Here is an 18779-nt window from a genome sequence, read left to right on the forward strand (position 1 = left end):
AGCAGCAGCGGGGTCAGGCCCGCCACCCGTCGCGGGGCAGCCACCGAGGCGGGAGAAGCCACCCCGGGGACCGGAGAGACACGGGAAAGGGGGTCCTGGAGACAGGCCGGCTCAGCTCCTGTTGGCGCAGTGCCTGGGGGGACATGGAAGAGCCCCCACTTTCCAGCCGGCTCCGTAGCTAGCTGCCAGCCAGACTGAGCCCCAAGAGGCACGTCCCGGAGACCCGCTGGACTCAGCCAAGGACGCCGCCCCAGCCCTGCCCTCCCTAGGCGTAGTGATCAGGGAGCTGCATGGGGGTTTGGGGACCGACTGTGGGGAGTAGGTGGCATCGTTTGCAGGGGGCTGGGCGCATTTACACCGGACTCTGGATTCCCTTTGGGGGGGATACCTGGATGTGATTTTTTCTTCTTTTTACTGACCAGCGAGCGGCCGGAGAGAGACCAGCCTGACTGAGCTGCTGGGTGCCATACACCTGAGGGGCCCCTGGACAGCTACGACTTGTGCGTGGCTGGAGGCACAGAGTAATTAATTTCTCTTTTTTTGAAATTTTCACAAACCAATCTCTACCAAATGATCAGGACAGAATCCTAATGACTTTTAGAGGAAGATTCCATGAGAAATTTATCACTAGCATTGATCATAGAATCATAGAAGATCAGGGTTGGAAGAGACCTCAGGAGGTCGTCTAGTCCAATCCCCTGCTCAAAGCAGGACCAACTCCCACTAAATCATCCCAGCCAGGGCTTTGTCAAGCCGGGCCTTAAAAACCTCTAAGGATGGAAATTCCTCCACCTCCCTAGGTAACTCCTTCCAGTGCTTCACCACCCTCCTAGTGAAAAAGTTTTTCCTAATATCCAACCTAACCTCCACCACTGCAACTTGAGACCATTACTCCTTGTTCTGTCATCTGCCACCACTGAGAACAGCCAAGCTCCATCCTCTTTGGACCCCCCTTCAGGTAGTTGAAGGCTGCTATCAAATCTCCCCCTCACTCTTCTCTTCTGTAGAATAAATAACCCCAGTTCCTTCAGCCTCTCCTCATAAATCATATGCCCCAGCCCCCTAATCATTTTCATTGCCCTTCGCTGGACTCTCTCCAATTTGTCCACATCCCTTCTGTAGTGGGGAGACCAAAACTGGACGCAATACTCCAGGTGTGGCCTCACCAGTGCCGAATAGAGGTGAATAATCACTTCCCTCAATCTGCTGGCAGTGCTCCTACTAATACAGCCCAATATGCCGTTGGCCTTCTTGGCAACAAGGGCACACTGTTGACTCAGATCCAGCTTCTCATCCACTGTAATCCCCAGGTCATTTCCTGCAGAACTGCTGCTAAACCAGTCGGTCCCCAGCCTGTAGCAATGCATGGGATTCTTCCGTCTTAAGTGCAGGACGCTGCACTTGTCCTTGTTGAACCCCACCAGATTTATTTTGGCCCAATTCTCCAATTTGTTTAGGTCACTCTGTATCCTATCCCTACCCTCCAGCGTATCTACCTCTCCTCACAGCTTAGTGTCATCTGCAAACTTGCTGAGGGTGCAATCCATCCCATCATCCAGATAATTCATAAAGATGTTGAACAAAACCAGCCCCAGAACCGACCCCTGGGACACTCCACTTGATACTGGCTGCCAACTAGACATGAAGCTGTTGATCACTATCCGTTGAGCCTGACAAACTACCCAGCTTTCTATCCACCTTACAGTCCATTCATCCAATCCATACTGTATTAACTTGCTGGCAAGAATACTGTGGGAGACCGTATCAAAAGCTTTACTAAAGTCAAGATATGTCACATCCACCACCCGCACCCTAACTTAACCCTAATCCCTACTCCACCTCTAAACCCAACCCCTCACCCTTAACCCTAACCCTGACTAATCCTAGCCCCTAACCCCAACCCCTCACCCTAAACCCTAACCCAAAACCTCAACCCTCAGCCCTAAACGCTGACCCAAACCCTAACCCCTGAAACCTAACCCTACCCCAAACCCCTACCCTTCCCCTAAACCTGAACCCCACCCCAACCCTAACTCTACCCCTAAATCCAACCCTTCACCCTTCACCTTAATCCTGACCCTGACTAACCCTAATCCCTTGACCCTGACCCCCAACCTTAGTCCCTACCCTCACCCCTACCCTCCCTCCACCTAACCACTGCCCCTCACCCAACCCCTTAACCCTAACCCTCTTAAACTCCTCACCCTGACCCCGACCCTCACCCTGACCCTAGCCCTTAACCCTAATCCCAATCATGATGCCTAGCCCCTAACCTAAACCCCAACCCTAAATGCTAACCCCTAAACCCTAACCCAAACCCTCACACCTTAACCCTGACTAACCCTTAACCCTAACCCCTTCACCCTAACCCCCACCCTCACCCTAACCCCAACCCTAACCCTCTAACCTAACCCCTACCCTCATCCCTAGCCCTACCCCCTAACTCTTAACCCCATCCCGACTGTAACCCTACCCCAACCCCTAAACTTTAACCCAACCCAACCCTAACCCTAAACCCAAACCCAAACCCTAACCCCTTGCGATGCACCCCATAAGGCTTTATGGAAATATGCTTATAAATGTATATAACTGGAATATGTTTTATGCTACATATGCCATGTAACATATCTCTGTAAAGTTTATGATCTACTGAATCTATTTATCCTATTTGTATACATGTATCATTTTTGTATTTGAAGTTATGAGTATTGGCTGTGTACTTGTTTGATTTTAAGTAGCCTTAGTAAGGCATTTAGTCAGCTTCTTTAGAGAGGAATGTGCAAGTTAAGTGCCCAATCAAGAAACACTTACACTGACAATAGACCTTAATAGACGCCAACTCATATCCGAGCTTTTCTGGCTATGTGGCTTGGCCTGTGAAGTTCTGAGTCATGCATGGACATGTAATTTGCCCATGTGACTCCAAAACTCCATTTTGTGGCTGTAATTTTGCATAGGCGGTGGGAGGGGTTTAGACCCACAAGGAGAAACTATATAAAGCTTTGGGAGACCCCTCCATTTTGTCTTCAGCTGGCTTAAGGAATAGCCTTTCTACCCCAAAGGATACCTGAAACAAACTGGGACAAAGAACAGTAACTACAGGGGGTGTGAGTGATTGCTGGATACAGACTAGAAGGCGGCTAGTCTGTAAAAGACGCTTACTGAAACATCTCTAAGGGTGAGACATTATCTGTATTCAGCTTCTTACTGTCTTAGGCATAGGCTTGCATGTTTTGTTTTGTTTGGGAGTTGGGCATCTGAGTGTTAGAGACAGGAACACTTCTTGAGCTGCTTTCCTGCAGTTTGTGAGATGTGGTTCAGACCTGGGTCTGTGTTTGTAGCTGGCAAGTGTGTCTGGCACAACCAGGCAGGGTTCTGGAGTCCCAAGCTGTCAGGGAAGGCAGGGGCAGAAGCAGTCTTAGCACATCAGTTAGCAGCCCCAAGCAGGCTTCTGTGATTCAACCAGTCACAGTGGCATAGTCAGCAGGGTCTGTGCACAGCTGATTGCTTTGAGATACTGGTAATGATTTTAAGTGAGTCTTGGGTGTGGTGGCTGGAGAATAGACAAAGTGGTTACTGGTTTGTTATTTTCTGTTTGCTTATTTTGGGGAAGGGAATAGAGGCAGAAAAATCAGCAACATGAGTGAGACTCAGAAAAAGCTAGAACTGCATGGGTTGCAAATGGCTGAGAATGAAAATGAACAAAGAATTCTGGAGTTAAAACAAATGGAAATTAATACAGAGGCAGCCAGGGAGGAAGCTGCCCACAAAAGGGTTATGGAAGCAGAAGCAGCCAGGGACAAAAGAGCCCTGGAGTTAAGAGACTGAGAAATACAGGCCCAGTTTGAGGCCCAGAAGCATGAACTGGCTGTTATGGAGTGGAAGAGACAAAACCCTTCAGCTGCTGGCTCCACTTCCCCAAAAATCCACAAATGGGAGCAACTATGTCCACACTATGATGAATCCAGCAATACTACAGAATATTTCATCACCTTTGAGAGACTGTGCACCCTCCATGCTATCCCTCAAGATCAAAAAATGACCCCATTGATAGCAAAATTGACTGGCAGAGCTCTGGACATATTCAGACATATCCAGGCTATCATGCACATTGTGAAGAGAGTTGTCACTTTGGATGGGCTATTACCAGCAGGAGAGTGAGTTTGTGGGGGGGGGGGGGGGTAGAGGGTGAGAACCTGGATTTGTGCTGGAAATGGCCCAACTTGATGATCACTTTAGATAAGCTATTACCAGCAGGACAGTGGGGTGGGAGGAGGTATTGTTTCATGATCTCTGTGTGTATATAATGTCTGCTGCAGTTTCCACAGTATGCATCCGATGAAGTGAGCTGTAGCTCACGAAAGCTTATGCTCAAATAAATTGGTTAGTCTCTAAGGTGCCACAAGTCCTCCTTTTCTTTTTGCAAATACAGACTAACACGGCTGTTACTCTGAAACCAGTCTGTAAAAGAGGTTTATTGAAACATCTCTAAGGGTGAGACTTTATCTGTATTCAGCTTCTTATTGTATTAGGCATAGGCTTGTATGTTTTGTTTTGTTTGGTAACTTACTTTTTGTCTGTCATCACTTGGAACCATTTAAATCCTACTTTTTGTATTTAGGTTAATTAATAAGTAAAAAGTGATTAGAGTATGTATTAATACCAGGGGGGCAAACAGCTGTGCATAACTCTCTATCAGTGTTATAGAGGGCAAACAATGTATGAGTTTACCCTGTATGAAGCTTCATACAGGGTAAAACTGATTTATTTGGGGTTTGGACCCCATTGGGAGTTGAGCATCTGAGTGTTAGAGACAGGAACACTTCTTAAGCTACTTTCAGTTAAGCCTGCAGTTTGTGGGACATGGTCCAGACCTGGGTCTGTATTTGTAGCCAGCAAGCATGTCGGACACAACCAGGCAGGGTTCGGGAGTCCCGGGAAGGCAGGGGCAGAAGTAGTCCTGGCACATCAGTTGGCAGGCCCAAGGGGGTTTCTGTGATCCAACTCGTCACACCCCTAACCACCTACCCTCACCCCAAACCCTAAACTTTAAACCTAAATGATAGACCCTAAACTGGACCCTAACCCCTACCCTAACTGTAACCCAAACCCTAACCATACCCCTACCTCACTGTCACACTAACCCCTAACCCTAAAACCATAATCTTAACCCTAACCCATACCCTATCCCAAAACACAACCCTAATGTTAAACCCTAACTCAAACCTAGCCCAAATCTAACCCTAGCCCTGAATCCTTACACTAAACCCTAACTCTAACCCTACCCCTCACGCCAACCCTAACTGAAACCTAGCCCAACTTCTAACCCCTAACCTAAGCCTACCCTCCCCTATAACCCTTACTCCAAACCCTGACCCTAACCTCTAACCATCATCCTTAACCCCAACCCAATCCTAAACCCTGAGCCCTAACCTTAACCCTAAACTCAAACCCCTAACCCTACTCCTAATCCCTAACCCTTAATCCTAACACTTTTAACCCTAAATCCTATCTCTAAAGCATAACCCCTATCCCTTAACCCTACCTCTAACCCCAACCTCATCCTAAGGCCTAAACCCAACCCTAACACATGAAGAGTGACACTGATTTCCATTTGCTGAAGATCTGGCTCTAACTTTGGTTCCATCTGGCCCATTGAGGTACAGTACTGTACCCCAAAGTGCTGTACAGAGCATTGAGTTACACTGCAACTGCGAAGGCAGGGAGCCACCATTGCTCCTTCAGCTGCAGCCTGGCACAACAGGGTGTCTCCAGGGAGTAGAGACCTGCATACTTACTTTGTGGGGGAGGAGCAGAGTTCTCTCTTGCTGGCAATTCCTCTCTATCCACTCCCCAGTTCAGACAGGAGGAATGTCTCTGTGGTTCCCTTTATGGGAAATTCAAACCCCTTCGCTGAGGTATTAAAAGCTTGAGCTCCTAGCTATGGTTCCTTCAAGTCTAGGGTCCAGCATAAACATTTCAGTACCCAGAACAGTGTAATGGTTGAAAGGCAGGAAATACCTAGCAGCAAGAGAGATTTCAATGTTTAAATATTAGTTTTATTTGAAATTGGCTAAACACACCAATATAATACAGTATAAAGGGCACTGAGATGAGTACCCTACCTGGGTGCCTAGGTGGGAAGGTTCATAGGAAGATATACATGAGTTTACAATAATGTACTGTACCTGCCAACTAACATAAGGCCACCCATCCGCATGAGCAAAGGGAACAGTCAGAGAAACACATTGCCAAGCCTGCTCAGGTAGTCCTTGGTGTTGAATTTTTCTTTAAGTAAATTAACCATTAGCAAAACAAACCCTTAATATATTAAAAAGTAAAATTCTAGCCAGCTCTTTGTTCTTTAGTTATATTTGCTTTACACATTGCACAATTCCATTTTCCTTTTGTGTGTTCCCTTTTTTTTTCTACTTTTTACAAAGATACAAGGAATTTAAGAAACAATGTCAATCATCATTCACACACACTTAGGCACAGGTTAATCAAGCATAAACCAATGGCTGCCATTACTTTTCTTTCTGTAAAAGATTTATGACTAACATCAGCTCCAGAATGAATTGTATTTCAATGTCTACATTGACACAGAGGTATTATTTAAAAGATCATATTCAAGTGCTGATTAGATTTTTTTGTTGTTGTTGTTCTCTGAAAGGTTGACAGTAAACAATAAACACAACTATTATCTTTTCAAGCTAAACATTGAGATCAAAAAGTCTATTGATTGGTTAAAAACCATGATTCCTGATCAATTTCGAGGCAATCTGGTCATATGGATAAACAAAAACACAATCCCTAAGAAGACTCAAATGCCTTGTAAAGATAATTTTCCTGTTTTACCTGACAAATAATTTATTCTGAATGAAAAACAAAACTAAAAATAAAGAAAATACACCTTGTCCTGGCATGAAAAGGCATGATACTGCATTTATCAATAAGGTTGTCTCTGATGTGTCTAGTTTTTATCAGAGCTGGTTGGAAAATGATGATTTATCACACAAAGGATGCCTGGAAGTTTCCATGAAAACCTGTTGTTGAAATGTTCCTTTTCAGAGCTGCACACAGTATCTCATCTCTGGTTTTAAAAAAAAAAAAATGCCCGACTCTAATTTGCCTAACCTTTGGAAATGATGATTCGGGTGCATATGTCCAGCCCTGCAGCCACCCCTGCAATGAACGGTGATGCTGAACCATACAGAGAGGTGAGGTCTCCATACAAAACAACCGCCAGCATAACTAGTATTTCTTTTGCACCACAGTGTGGCAAGGCCGATGAGGAAAGCCAAGTATAAAGCAGTGTGGCCTATGAAGAAAGGGTTACTCACCTTGTGACGTTAACTGATGTTCTTCAAGATGGGTGCCCCTATGGGTGCTCCATTTCAGGGGCACATGAACCACTTGAGCCCTTGATTCGAGATTTTCTGGTAGCACTGTTTGTTCAGCCCACGCATGCGCTCTATACAACCTTGTGGCACGCTCTGAGGGTTGTGTGGGCAAATCATCCTTGGTTCCTTCTCTCTCCCACTGTCCAACAAACAGCCCAAAGCAGAGGGGACAGAGGACAGCTAGTGGAGCACCCATAGGGGGACACATCTCAAAAAACCACAGTTATTGCAGATAACGGCCCTATAGGTGCCCCACTTCATGTGACTTCTGAGCAGTATCCTCACAGGGAGCTTTGGAATCCAGTCCAAGACTGAAGACAGTACAACAGAACCAAGTGCCATATCCCAGCTGGGGGTATGGACCAAGGTGCAGTGTTCAGTAAAGGTATGCACTGATGTCCATGTAGCCGCTCTGCTTGGATATGGCATGTTTTTGGGTAACACTCTCTGGAAGTTGTCTGGGATCTGGTAGTGTGCTATTGTCCTCCAGGGAGCCAAAGTACCAGCTGGATCATGGTAAGCAACAGTATTCCCAAAGATCCCTCTTGACAGTCTCTGGGAAGAAATCATGGACCCCCTAGATCCTTCTGTGATGGATGGTTTCAGAGTAGCAGCCGTGTTAGTCTGTATTCGCAAAAAGAACAGGAGGACTTGTGGCACCTTAGAGACTCACCAATTTATTTGAGCATGAACTTTCGTGAGCTACAGCTCACCAAAGCTTATGCTCAAATTGGTTAGTCTCTAAGGTGCCACAGATACTCCTTTTTTCTGTGATGGAGAAATTCTAGGTGATTTCCGAAATTGCTTGGTCCTATGCAGGTAAAAGGCAAATGACCAACGTACATCTAAGGTATGAAAGGAGGTCTCATGTGGTCTCTGGGGTTTAGGAAAATATATTGGTAGATGAATATACTTGTTTAAGATGGAAATCTGACAGCACTTAGGTGAGAACTTTGGATGTGGCCATAAGATCTTGTCCCTGAAAAATACCGTTAAGGCTCCAATCTCTCCCACCCTGCAGGCTGACATGGTAGGTATTAGAAAGGCCATCTTCCTAGATTACTCCTGGCAGAACTCTGCGCCCATGTTGGGGCGCAGAGTTCATATAGCCCACATTTCTATACCCCCCACACAGAAAAATGCAAAAGAAATCTGCAGGGGGACACGCATCTCTTCCCCGGCAGCGCGGCTGTTCCCGCATGCCTGGAGCAGCTTCAGAGACGCAAATCTCTGCAGGGGATGGGGACTCTGCAGGGGATGGGGATGATCACCTCAAGGGGTGGGCTTGGCCAACAAGCAAGAAGCTCTGTCCCTCTCTCTCTGGATACTGCAGCCCAAGGGGCATGGAGGAGAGCAGATCTTTTTTGTTACGCAGGAGGAAGGCTCTGTCCCCAAGGCAGAAGTACAGCAGCCTGCCTACCTAGTAAAATGTACCTTCTTGAGAACTGAAAAATTGTTTAAGTTAAAGAAAATAGCTTTTGTGTAAAAAAAAACCACATTTTGTTAATGTTTCTGTTGCTGGTTAATTTCTGTTGCTGGTTAATTTCTCATTCTCTAAGGCAGAAATGTAACATTGTTAATTATTCCATTGTTAGTTAATGGCTCCCATTCTCGGTCAATGCCCGCAAGAGGGGAAAAAACCTGTAAAAGTTTTAAAGCCCCCTACATTGCCAGAGTGATGTAAAGCCTTACAAATGACAGTAAGGGAATCAGCTAGGAAGATCTATGTGCTTTCTCACTTTTTTCCTGTGCCAAAGTGGCACAATAGGGTTAGATTTTTTTTACCTACCCCTTTTTTAAAAAAAACAAAAAACTTGAGGGCAAATAAAACATTTACCAAGTAATCAATAAAACATCAGGATAATCAGAACCAAGCACTTCCCAAAGTACCCAGCTAGGTCCAGGACCATGATTAGCAAAACCGTGTGTGAAAGTCTGAGCAAGTTAAAATGATAGTCTAATTTTTTTTTTCCTGTTTGGTGTTCTCTAATGTAATTTAAATGAAAATCCAGGATTATAACTGGAATGCAGGGTATTAGTTACCAAGTATTTGTAACTTTCATGTGTTTAGGAAATGCTTAATTGTTGTGACTTTTTTCTGTTTTGTAGTTTAAATAATTTACCAAAACAATTGAAACTGGTGTGATTATTTTGACAAATAAAATTTGCAGAATTGTGTGTCTGTGTGCGTGCGCAGAATCCCCCCAGGAGTAATAGAGAGATGAACCAGGGTTCCACAGGCTCAAATGCAGGTCCCATAAAGTATCTAAGTACCGGGTTGAGGTCCCAAGTTGGAGCAGGCTCCTTAACCTGGGGGTAAAGTTTCCTGAAACCCTTAATAAAACTGGAGGACACTGGGGGAGCAAACACAGAATTCCCCTCTAGTGGGAATGAAATGCTGATCTAGCAGCCTGATGAATCTTAATATAACTCATTGATAAACCCAATATTTTAAAATACAGCAGATAACCCAAGATGACTGAGAGCAGCCAAGATTCAAGCACAAGGAGGTGATGCTGACATCGGTGGTTGAACTTTTTCCATTTCTGAAGATATGTAATTTGAGTTGACTCCCTTCTACTATTTTAGTAATACCGGATGTACTCCTGTTGAGCAGATGGATTCTAATCCAGTGAACCATCTAGGAGCCATGCTTGGAGACAGAGGGCCCCCAGGTTGGGGTGAAGCACCCAACTTGCATCCTGGGAGAGGAGATGAGGGGACAGCAGTAAGATTGAATCCCAGTTGCACACACAGGTGAAACAGATTAATGCCAAGCTGATACTGTGAGGATAACCCTGGCCTTGTCCTGTCTGATTTTATTCATCTGCCAGAATTAGTGGTGTCAGAGGAATGCGTACAACAGGCCCTTCAACCAGAGAAAGAGAAAAGCATGTCCCAAAGAGAGGCAACCTAAGCTTCCTCTTGAGCAGAAAAGGGAGCACTTCTTGTTGTTGAATGTGGTAAATAGGTCCACCTTGGGAAGTCCCCACCTCTGGAGTGTCCTGTGAAGAAGTTGGGAGTCCAACTCCCTTTCGTAGCCCTTGGAGAAGCACCTGCTGAGCATATCTGCTGTGACATTCTTGGCTCCAGGAAGGGAGAGGACTGAGATCTGAATCTGATGGGCTATACACCAGTTCCACAATTTTATAACTTTGGCGCACAGGGAGGGGATCTTGCCATTATCCATCATGATCCTGATGGATTTGCCCTTGATGAGACATATGAATGGAAGACAGGCATTCCTGTCAGCGCTGAGTTCCAACAGGAGACTGGCTTCCTGAGACAACCATCTGCTCCAAGTTAGGGTGGGGAGCACATCTCAATACCCTCACAACAGTGATGTATCCATTGTCACAGTTATTGTCAGAGCTGGGTGGATGAAAGGGACATCTGCGCACACAAAGAGTTGATTCTTCCACCAGTCCAGGGAGTCATTTACCTGGATGGGACTTGTCTGTCCAAGCTGTCTTTGGTTGAGGAATTGTTCCTTCTGAACCAGCCCTGAAAGCAGGCGGGGCGTTCAACCCTTGACTACAAGAACGCCTATCTCCTGGTTGTAGAGAGGGAATTATAGCTGCCAGAGTCACCAGCCTGAACTTTGGAGGCTTTACAAATTTGTTTGGTTGTTTTTAGATCTGAGGTCAGACCCCCACCTTCCATCCTTCTTTGGTACAAGATAATACTTTGAGTAAAACCCCTTTCCTGTGTGAGGGGATGGGATGTGTTCTGTTGCTCCTAAATGAAGGCAGGAGTGTGCCTCATGGCTCAGTATAGTCTCATGAGAGGGGTCCCTGAAGATGGACAGGGTGGGGGGATGTGAAGTGGATGGTGCTCACCCACTTGTTTTGTTGTAACATATCACCAGGCCTGTTTGAAATGGGAAGGTGGGCTCCAAAAGAGGAGAGGTGGGTAAAAGGTTGCATTGCTTGCAAACTGGAGTGGAGGGAGGTCAAACCTGTCAAAAATGCTGTTTTAATGACAACTGGGCACTCACTAAAGGAGAGTGAGAAGCTAGTTTCCTCTGGAACCCTTGTCTCTTTCTAGTAGGTTTGGTGGCTCTGTGAAAACTAGAGAACTGAGCTGGGTGTGATCTCTGGGCAGCTTGAGACCTGCTAAATCTCGTTTGTAGGGGTGTATATATCCAGAGACCTGAATGTTGCCCTGGAGTCCTTCAGCATGTGCAGGGACTCTTCTGGAGCTCCCAAGAAGAGCTTTTGATTGTCAGAGGGGAGGTCCTCAACATATTCTGAACCTCCCTCAGAAACCCCAACGACTAGAGTCATGACACCCTGCACGTGACAAACACTGTGCAAATGAATCTAGCAGCAGCATCTAAAGCAGGGGTGGGCAAACTTTTTGGCCTAAGGGCCGCACTGGGGTTGCAAAACTGTATGGAGGGTCAGGTAGGGAAGGCTGTACCTCCCCAAACAACCTGGCCCCTGCCATCTCCCACTTCCAACCCCACCTCCCAGGACCCCACCCTCTAACCAACCCCACCTGCCCCCTAACTGCCCCAACCCCTATCCACACCCCCAACCCCTGACAGGCCTCCTGGGACTCCCACACCTATCCAACCCCCCTGCTCCCGTCCCCTGACCGCCCCCCCCCCCCAGAACCTCTGCCCCATTGAACCACCCTTTGCTCCCTGTCCCCTGACTTCCCCCTGGGACCCCGTACCCGTTATCCAACCCCCCCCGCTCCCTGCCCCCTTACCATGCCACTCAGAGCAGCAGGACTGGAAGACACTGGGCCCAGGTGGAGCCTGCTGTGCGGTAAACAACACCTGCAGGGGAGGAGGGATGACAGTGGAGGGGCGGGGGGCTAGCCTCCCCAGCTGGGAGCTCAAGGGCTAGGCAGGACGGTCCTGCAGGCCAGATGTGGCCTGCGGGCCGTAGTTTGCCCACCTCTGATCTAAAGACACATGAAGAGAGGTTCTGGCTAATAACTGACCCTATTTAATGATGGCCTGGAAGTGTTCTCTGTGCTTCTGTGGAAGATGTTCAATAAAGAATGCAAACTTGTTGTAATTTGTGTAATCATACTTGGCCACAATTGGCTGTTTGCAGTCCAAAATTGGAGGGTTGCAGATGAGTATGCCTTTCATCCAAAAAGTCAAACCTTTCCTGGTTCTTACCATAAGGAGTAAACCTGGAGTAATACCCCTTACCCCACTCTTTTACAGCATCCATTACAAGGGAATTGCGGTGAGGGGCAGCAGGAGAACAAATATCCTGAGTCCCTGGGATCAAAATAATATTTCTCATCTGCCTGTTTATTCGTTGGCAGGATGGTGACGCCACAAGGTCACGTAGAGCAGTGCTACTCGAAGTGGTGGTCCGCAGACCGGTGCCGGTCCGTGACCTGTCGGCTGCTGGTCTGCTTGCACATTGGGGGGAGAAAATTGCCAGTCCTCCACATCAGCTAGCTTGAGAAGCACGGGTGCAGAGCACAGGCGTGGTTGGACAGATGCTGCCAATGGAAAATCTCTGCCCAAGGGCTTGAGAGGCATGTATGCAGGTGTGGTGGAGCACACACAGGGCCACTATTAAAAGAAGAACAGAGTTTCCCCCTTGGCCAATAGAGGGGACCAGTTTACAGTGAAGCAAGGAAGTGTGTGACTGATTTAAGCACCTACGTTCATTGGCTCTTATTTAGAGCTGCATGAGGCTGTGTGAACTCTCCCTGCCACACAGCTAAAGGAGAGGCTATTGCAGGTCGTCTTTGACTCCTATGTACCAGAGTTTAAGCATGTTTGGGCCCAACCCTGCAAACACGTCTCTTCAGGGCATTCTCCTGGGAGTCAGGGCTAGCAAGTTCTGGGCCCATGGGAGTTTTGCAGGACACAGCCCTCAATTCTCTCTTGCAGTTGTTGCAGTGCCTTTTAGAAACAGCCATTTTTCTTTCTTCCACTTGGAAAATGGTTGAGTTCAGAGACTGGACCTGGCATGCAGCCCTGTTCCCACCCATTCCCCAGCAGACGGACTCCCCTTATCGGAGTGCAGGTGAAAGCCGGCTCCCGCCTACCTCCTTGCTTTCTGTTTACATAGCATCAGAGGTGGGAGCTGTCAGGGCCAGGCCTGTAACTGACCCACACCTTCCCTGCAGGGCCAGAAGCCTGACACTGCAGTGCACGGTGTTGGGGTACAGGGCAGTGGCTGGGAAGCTGTTGCAGACACAGTGGATGGGACAGCGTGGAAGGAGCTGCAATGAGGCATGACTGAAGGAGGCAGAAGAGGGGGTGGATGTGCACTTTGGATGGTACAGAGAGGAGCAGATGAGGCAGCAGAGCCCAGCAGTAGGCAGAGGCTGAGCCAAAAGTGGCCGGAAGCAATGGGGCATCCAGGCAGGTAGGGAAGTCAGGTCAGGAAAATGATGTGGGTGCCCCTGTGGTGAGGGGGGCGGGGGGACAGGATGGGACTGGGGGAGGCCAGGGAAGGGGAAGTTGCAGGTGTTAAGGCAGGAGAGGACATGGGACAAAGCTGAGATAGTGCAGAGATGGCTGCAGGTTTGGCAATGGGCTGCATGTACAAGGAGGAGAAGGAAGCCTCACAGACAGATAAGGGCTTCAAGCCTCTTTAATGGGAAGGTTGGAGAGTGTCAAGCTGTTTGGGGCAAGCAATGGGCCCAAGTCTCCGGCTGGGCCCAACAGATTTGTGCCAGAGTTAACATGACTCTGGGCTGTCACTCCCTGTGTGCAGTGCGGCCCTACAGGGCTGTGCAGCCCTACAGTGCCCTGTGCAGTGCAGTGTGGGCCTATGACATCCAGTATAGTGCAGTGCAGGCCTGCAGTGCCTTGTACAGCAGGGCAACTCTAGACCACCATGTGCGGTGCACTGAAGGCTTGTGGCATCCAGCGTAGTGCAGTGCAGGCCTACAGAGCTCTATGCAGAGCAGTTAGCTGTTAATAGTAAGCCAGAGGAGGGGAAACATCAGGGGAGATATTAACCTCAGCTTTAGAGTCGTGGAGCTTGAGGTGACCCCAAGGAGAAGACGGCAGCATCAGGCAGAGCCTGTCCAGGTCTCCGGTACTGGCTTTATGGCAGGGACACTCCCTGACCCAGCCCTTGTGCAGGGGGCAGAGATGTTCTCACAGTAGCCACGTGGATTTTCAGCACCCACTTGCCTTCAGTGACTATCTCATGCTTCTGGGAGACTAAGGCCTAAAACAGTGAGGCTGGCAGTCTCATTGCCTATGTGCCCTGGGAGGCATGTCTTGGGCAGAGCTCCCCTGCATTGCCCTCCTCCAGGAAGCACGGAGAGCACTGTGTGACATAATCCCATCCCTTGTTAGTGCAGTGTGCTATCCTTTGACATCACCCCTTGTGCCCACAGGCCTTCATGCCAGCATGCAGCCTGATCTCCCTGGGGCTGGATCAGGAGTGCCAGAAGCTCACTAGAAGTGGAGTGGCCACTGGTGCCTGAACTGCGGCCCCACCCCCACTCCTTCCCCCAGGGCCCCACCCTTACTCCACCTCTTCCCCCGCAAGGCCCTGCCAGCCGCTTGCTCTTCTCCACCGCCCTTAAGACAGGAAAAAAGCGGCTATACCCTCCCACTTTTAAAAGTGATGGGAGCCATGGCCTCTGGCCCCCCCCCGTTCCGGTGCCCCTGGGCTGGATTAGCCCCTGTAGGGGACAGGGGCTGCTATCCAGCCTGCCCTGGGGGCTTTCTGCTGCACCAGAACAAGGGGAGGCAGTGTCCAGCCTGCAGCAGGAGTTCATTGCTCTCATGACCCTCCCCACTAAACACTTTTTGTGGGGGCCAGGGGAAGAGCAGCAGCAGGGGCCAGTTCCCCTCTGGGTGTCGTGATGGTTCCTCTGAGATAGGGGCTACGGCTGAGGGCTCCACTCCGTACAGCGCTTGTCTGGCACTGGCAGCCGTTCCCACCTGCCATGGAGGGCAAGGCCACTGCAGCTGCAGTCCAAGCACAGGCTGACGGCAGGCCCCATGCGTAAAGCCGCAGGCCTGCAGGATGCAGGGGAGTCACAAGGAGGCTGCAGCCCTGCTCCAGCGCCCTTGCGGTGTGCAGGGGAGTCACAGGGAGGCCGCAGACCAGAGCCTTTCCTGCACGGCTCCAGCCTCGGTCTCCTCGGACTTGGCTGCAGCTCTAGAAGCACCTTTAACCTGGGAACACCTGCCGTGAGAGAACTGTAGAGCAGCCAAGCAGATCCACATGCAGCACGCAGCCACCCGCCTGCCGTCCTACCGGAGCCAGAGGAAGTCTGCACTGCATTCACCTCCTTTTTCCCAATGCAAAACATAAACGAGTCGTTCTCGTGAGGCAGCACGGTGTCTGCTGCAAGCACAGTGCATGCCATGGCTGCAGAGTGGGCCTGTCGCCTCAGTACCTGCCTGAGTCCATGCGGATGTTTTTAATCTCCAGTTCTAGCTGTTTGATTTGGATGTCCCTCTGGCTAACCAGCTCTCGCAGTCTCCGGATTTCTTCCTGCTGGCGGTAAAACATCTGCAGCAGCTGTAAAGCAAACCGCATTCTGGTTATTTCTGTTGTGCCCCAGCTGGGTCTAGGCAAAATGCACATGAACGTCTCTGCTCGCCTGCAGCTCTACAGCACCAGAGCAAAAACCAGGGTGCCCAGACCCTCCCAAAGCAGCTAGGCACTGCTGCCACTACCTGACAGCTTAGACTAGGTACCTTGCCCTGGCCAGGTCCCAGCAAAGCTCTACGTCCGAAACACACAGGAAAGGAAAGAGACAGAAGAATATGCATTTCTTTTCATCCCACCCCACCCCCAGGCAAGGTGACTCCAATCCACCAATGGGCTGGTTGCTAAAACACTGCCCTGGCACTCAGGACACCTGGGTCCAATTCCAGGCTATGCCACTGACTCCCCGTGCGCCCTTAGGCAAGTCAGTCAGGGTAAGTCTACGCTACAAAATTAAGTCGACCTAAGTTACATCAATGTACAGCCACCAAAGTAATTAAATCGCTTTTACACATCCACACTACGCTCCTTGTGTCAGCAGTGCGCACCCTCACCCGGAACGCTTGCATCGATTTAACTGTGAGTGTGATGGCTTCTGAAAGGCATCCACACACAACGTAAGCAACACGGTGTCTACACTGATGCTGCACTGACCTAACTACATTGATCGAAGCACTACACCTCTTGCGGAGGTGGAGTATTAAATCAGTATAGTGGGTGAGTTACATCGGTGGGACGTACATTTTAAGTGTAGACACTGAGGGCCTGTCTACACTACAAAATTAGGTCAATTTACATTAGGTCCACCTACAGCCACTGCAGTAATTCAATTGGCTGTTGCGGTCCACACAACCCTCCTTCTGCTGGCAGTGTACGTCCTCACCAGAAGAGCTTGCACTTACTGAAGTGGGGCACTGACAGTCGGAGTGTGGGGCACTGACAGTCGTGCAGAGCTCACCTGCCAGAGCCCTCTCGCCCCGGGGCTGACAGCCAGAGACCAAATGTGAAATCATAGCAGCCATGAAACCGACAAGAATGTCAATTTCACTTCTGGTAGGCTCCCTGCTGTGAAAGGGAGCCCTGGGACTGGCTGACAGCCCAGGGCGGGTTCCAGCTGCGAGCCCTGCGCAGGGCTGACAGCCAACAGGCAATGGAAATAACACAGTGTCTACACTGACCCTGACAATGACATCAACCTAAGGGCTATGCCTCTCACAGAGGTGAGGTTATTAAGTCAGCGTGGTAGGTGCTTTACATCTGTGGGAGCTATATTTTAGTGTGGACACTTGGAGAGTTAGGTCGACGTAAGCTGCCTTATGTTGACCTAACTCTGTAGTGTAGACCAGGAGATCTGTAGATCTGTAGAGTGTAGACTGTAGATCAGTCTCTCTGGGGCTCAGTTCCCATCTGTCCAATGGCCATGGTAACCATTCCTTTGTCTGTGTACATTGTGAACTCCTGGGGGGTAGGGACATGGACAGGTCTTGGCCAGTGCTAGTTGTGTGCCTGGCATGCTGGCAGTGAAGTGGGGGGTTTCTTTAGCTCTGCTAATGCACCCAAGTCCCACACTGCAGACCTTTGGCATTGTTTTTCAGTTCAAAACATTCTGCAGTTTGCATGCTTTGCCAACTGTATGTAATTCTCCCCCCATGCCCACATGCTTTCCCACAGCCAGACCTCATTCTCGGTTTTGGGTGGAGGACACTCGAATAAGTCGAAGCCATTTGAAAGCCGCATTTGTCTGTCTTCCTGCAATCTTTCTTCCACTTTTTTCTGGCCTCTATTTTCTTGGATCCCACTTTGCTTCTGAATTTCCTTCATTGCCATTCTTTCTGTCCTGTCCTGATACCAGTTTGATTCTGTGGACCGCAGTGATGGTTCTTTCTTAGGAAATTGTGGCAAGGAATTCAGGATTTCAGAGCCTGGTTTCAAAGATACCAGGACAGGACCTACAATGCAAGTAGGTGAATGGTTAGCACACATCCCATCAGCACTGAACAAAACACAGGAGATCTGTAGGTTCAAATAATCAGGCTCAAGTGTGGAGTTATTTCCAAAGGCAATACACAACAGAGATGGCTCTGCGCCACTTACAGTAGAGATTTGTTACTGACATGTTTTTCCCTCTGCCATGGTTTTCCAATAGCCAACGGGTAAAATAGCTAATGACATTGTGTGTCTACACCAGACAATCTAATCAATGTTTGACTCTCCTCTTTCTGCAAGCCTGACCTTTGTTAATTCCATTCAGCCATTCCTGCGCCGAGAGTGCTGGCTGGGCTCCAGCTGTCAGCGGGTAGATGTCTTCCTGGTACAACTCCGACTGCAAATACACAGACAGTACAGTCACAGCTGCCCCTGCCAGCTACGGACAGCTTCAGCATGTCACTGGGAAGCAGAATTCTCAGCCTGAGAGAATAGCCATGGGAGCATTTCACAATGACTGATCCCAACAGCCCCGTTTTGTTTATGACCTTCAAATTTGCCATGAAAATTTACTAGGCCTGACACCAAATCCATGTGGCTCCCCTCTACTAGAAGGAGGGTGACGACAAAATAGCCGGAGACATTCCTCTCCTTTGCTCAAACACTTACTTGCATTGGAAGAGGGGAATTTTGCAAGACACTTTTTAGTTCATTTCAGTAAGACTGTTATTTATGCAAGCACCATATGAAGGGGGAATCCAGCCACCACTGGCGTTAGTGACAAAGTTCCCATTAACTTCAGTAGGGTCAGGATTTCAGCCAGGGTGGATATTAAAGACAAAGCACAAGCAGGAAGGAGTTGGATGGTTTGAAAGTGCTGGAGTAGTGTGATACACTGTACCTCAAAATGGCACCCTGCAACCCCCATATTCATTATTCACATATGGCTGTGATATTTCATACAACACATGCCATGTAAGGTATCATATGAAAGGTCATGATCTCC

At 48.7% G+C, this 18779-nt stretch overlaps 1 protein-coding gene across 1 annotated transcript in view; it reads right to left on the reverse strand.

Moving 5' to 3' along the window:
* Positions 1–12116: 12116 nt before the first annotated feature.
* The window catches only part of CORO2A (coronin 2A), an 84761-nt gene continuing 78098 nt past the window's right edge, over positions 12117–18779 (reverse strand). The window contains exons 10-12 of the mRNA XM_084627752.1: positions 18080–18170; positions 17525–17796; positions 12117–15877 (exon numbers count right to left, since the gene is read on the reverse strand). Coding sequence (XP_084483878.1) covers positions 15746–15877; positions 17525–17796; positions 18080–18170 — 495 coding nt within the window. The 3' untranslated portion in view covers positions 12117–15745. The remainder of the gene's footprint in view (positions 15878–17524; positions 17797–18079; positions 18171–18779) is intronic.

Source organism: Lepidochelys olivacea (genome assembly GCF_965140295.1).
Source record: "Lepidochelys olivacea isolate rLepOli2 genome assembly, chromosome: 5".
Lineage (NCBI taxonomy): Eukaryota > Metazoa > Chordata > Testudines > Cheloniidae > Lepidochelys > Lepidochelys olivacea.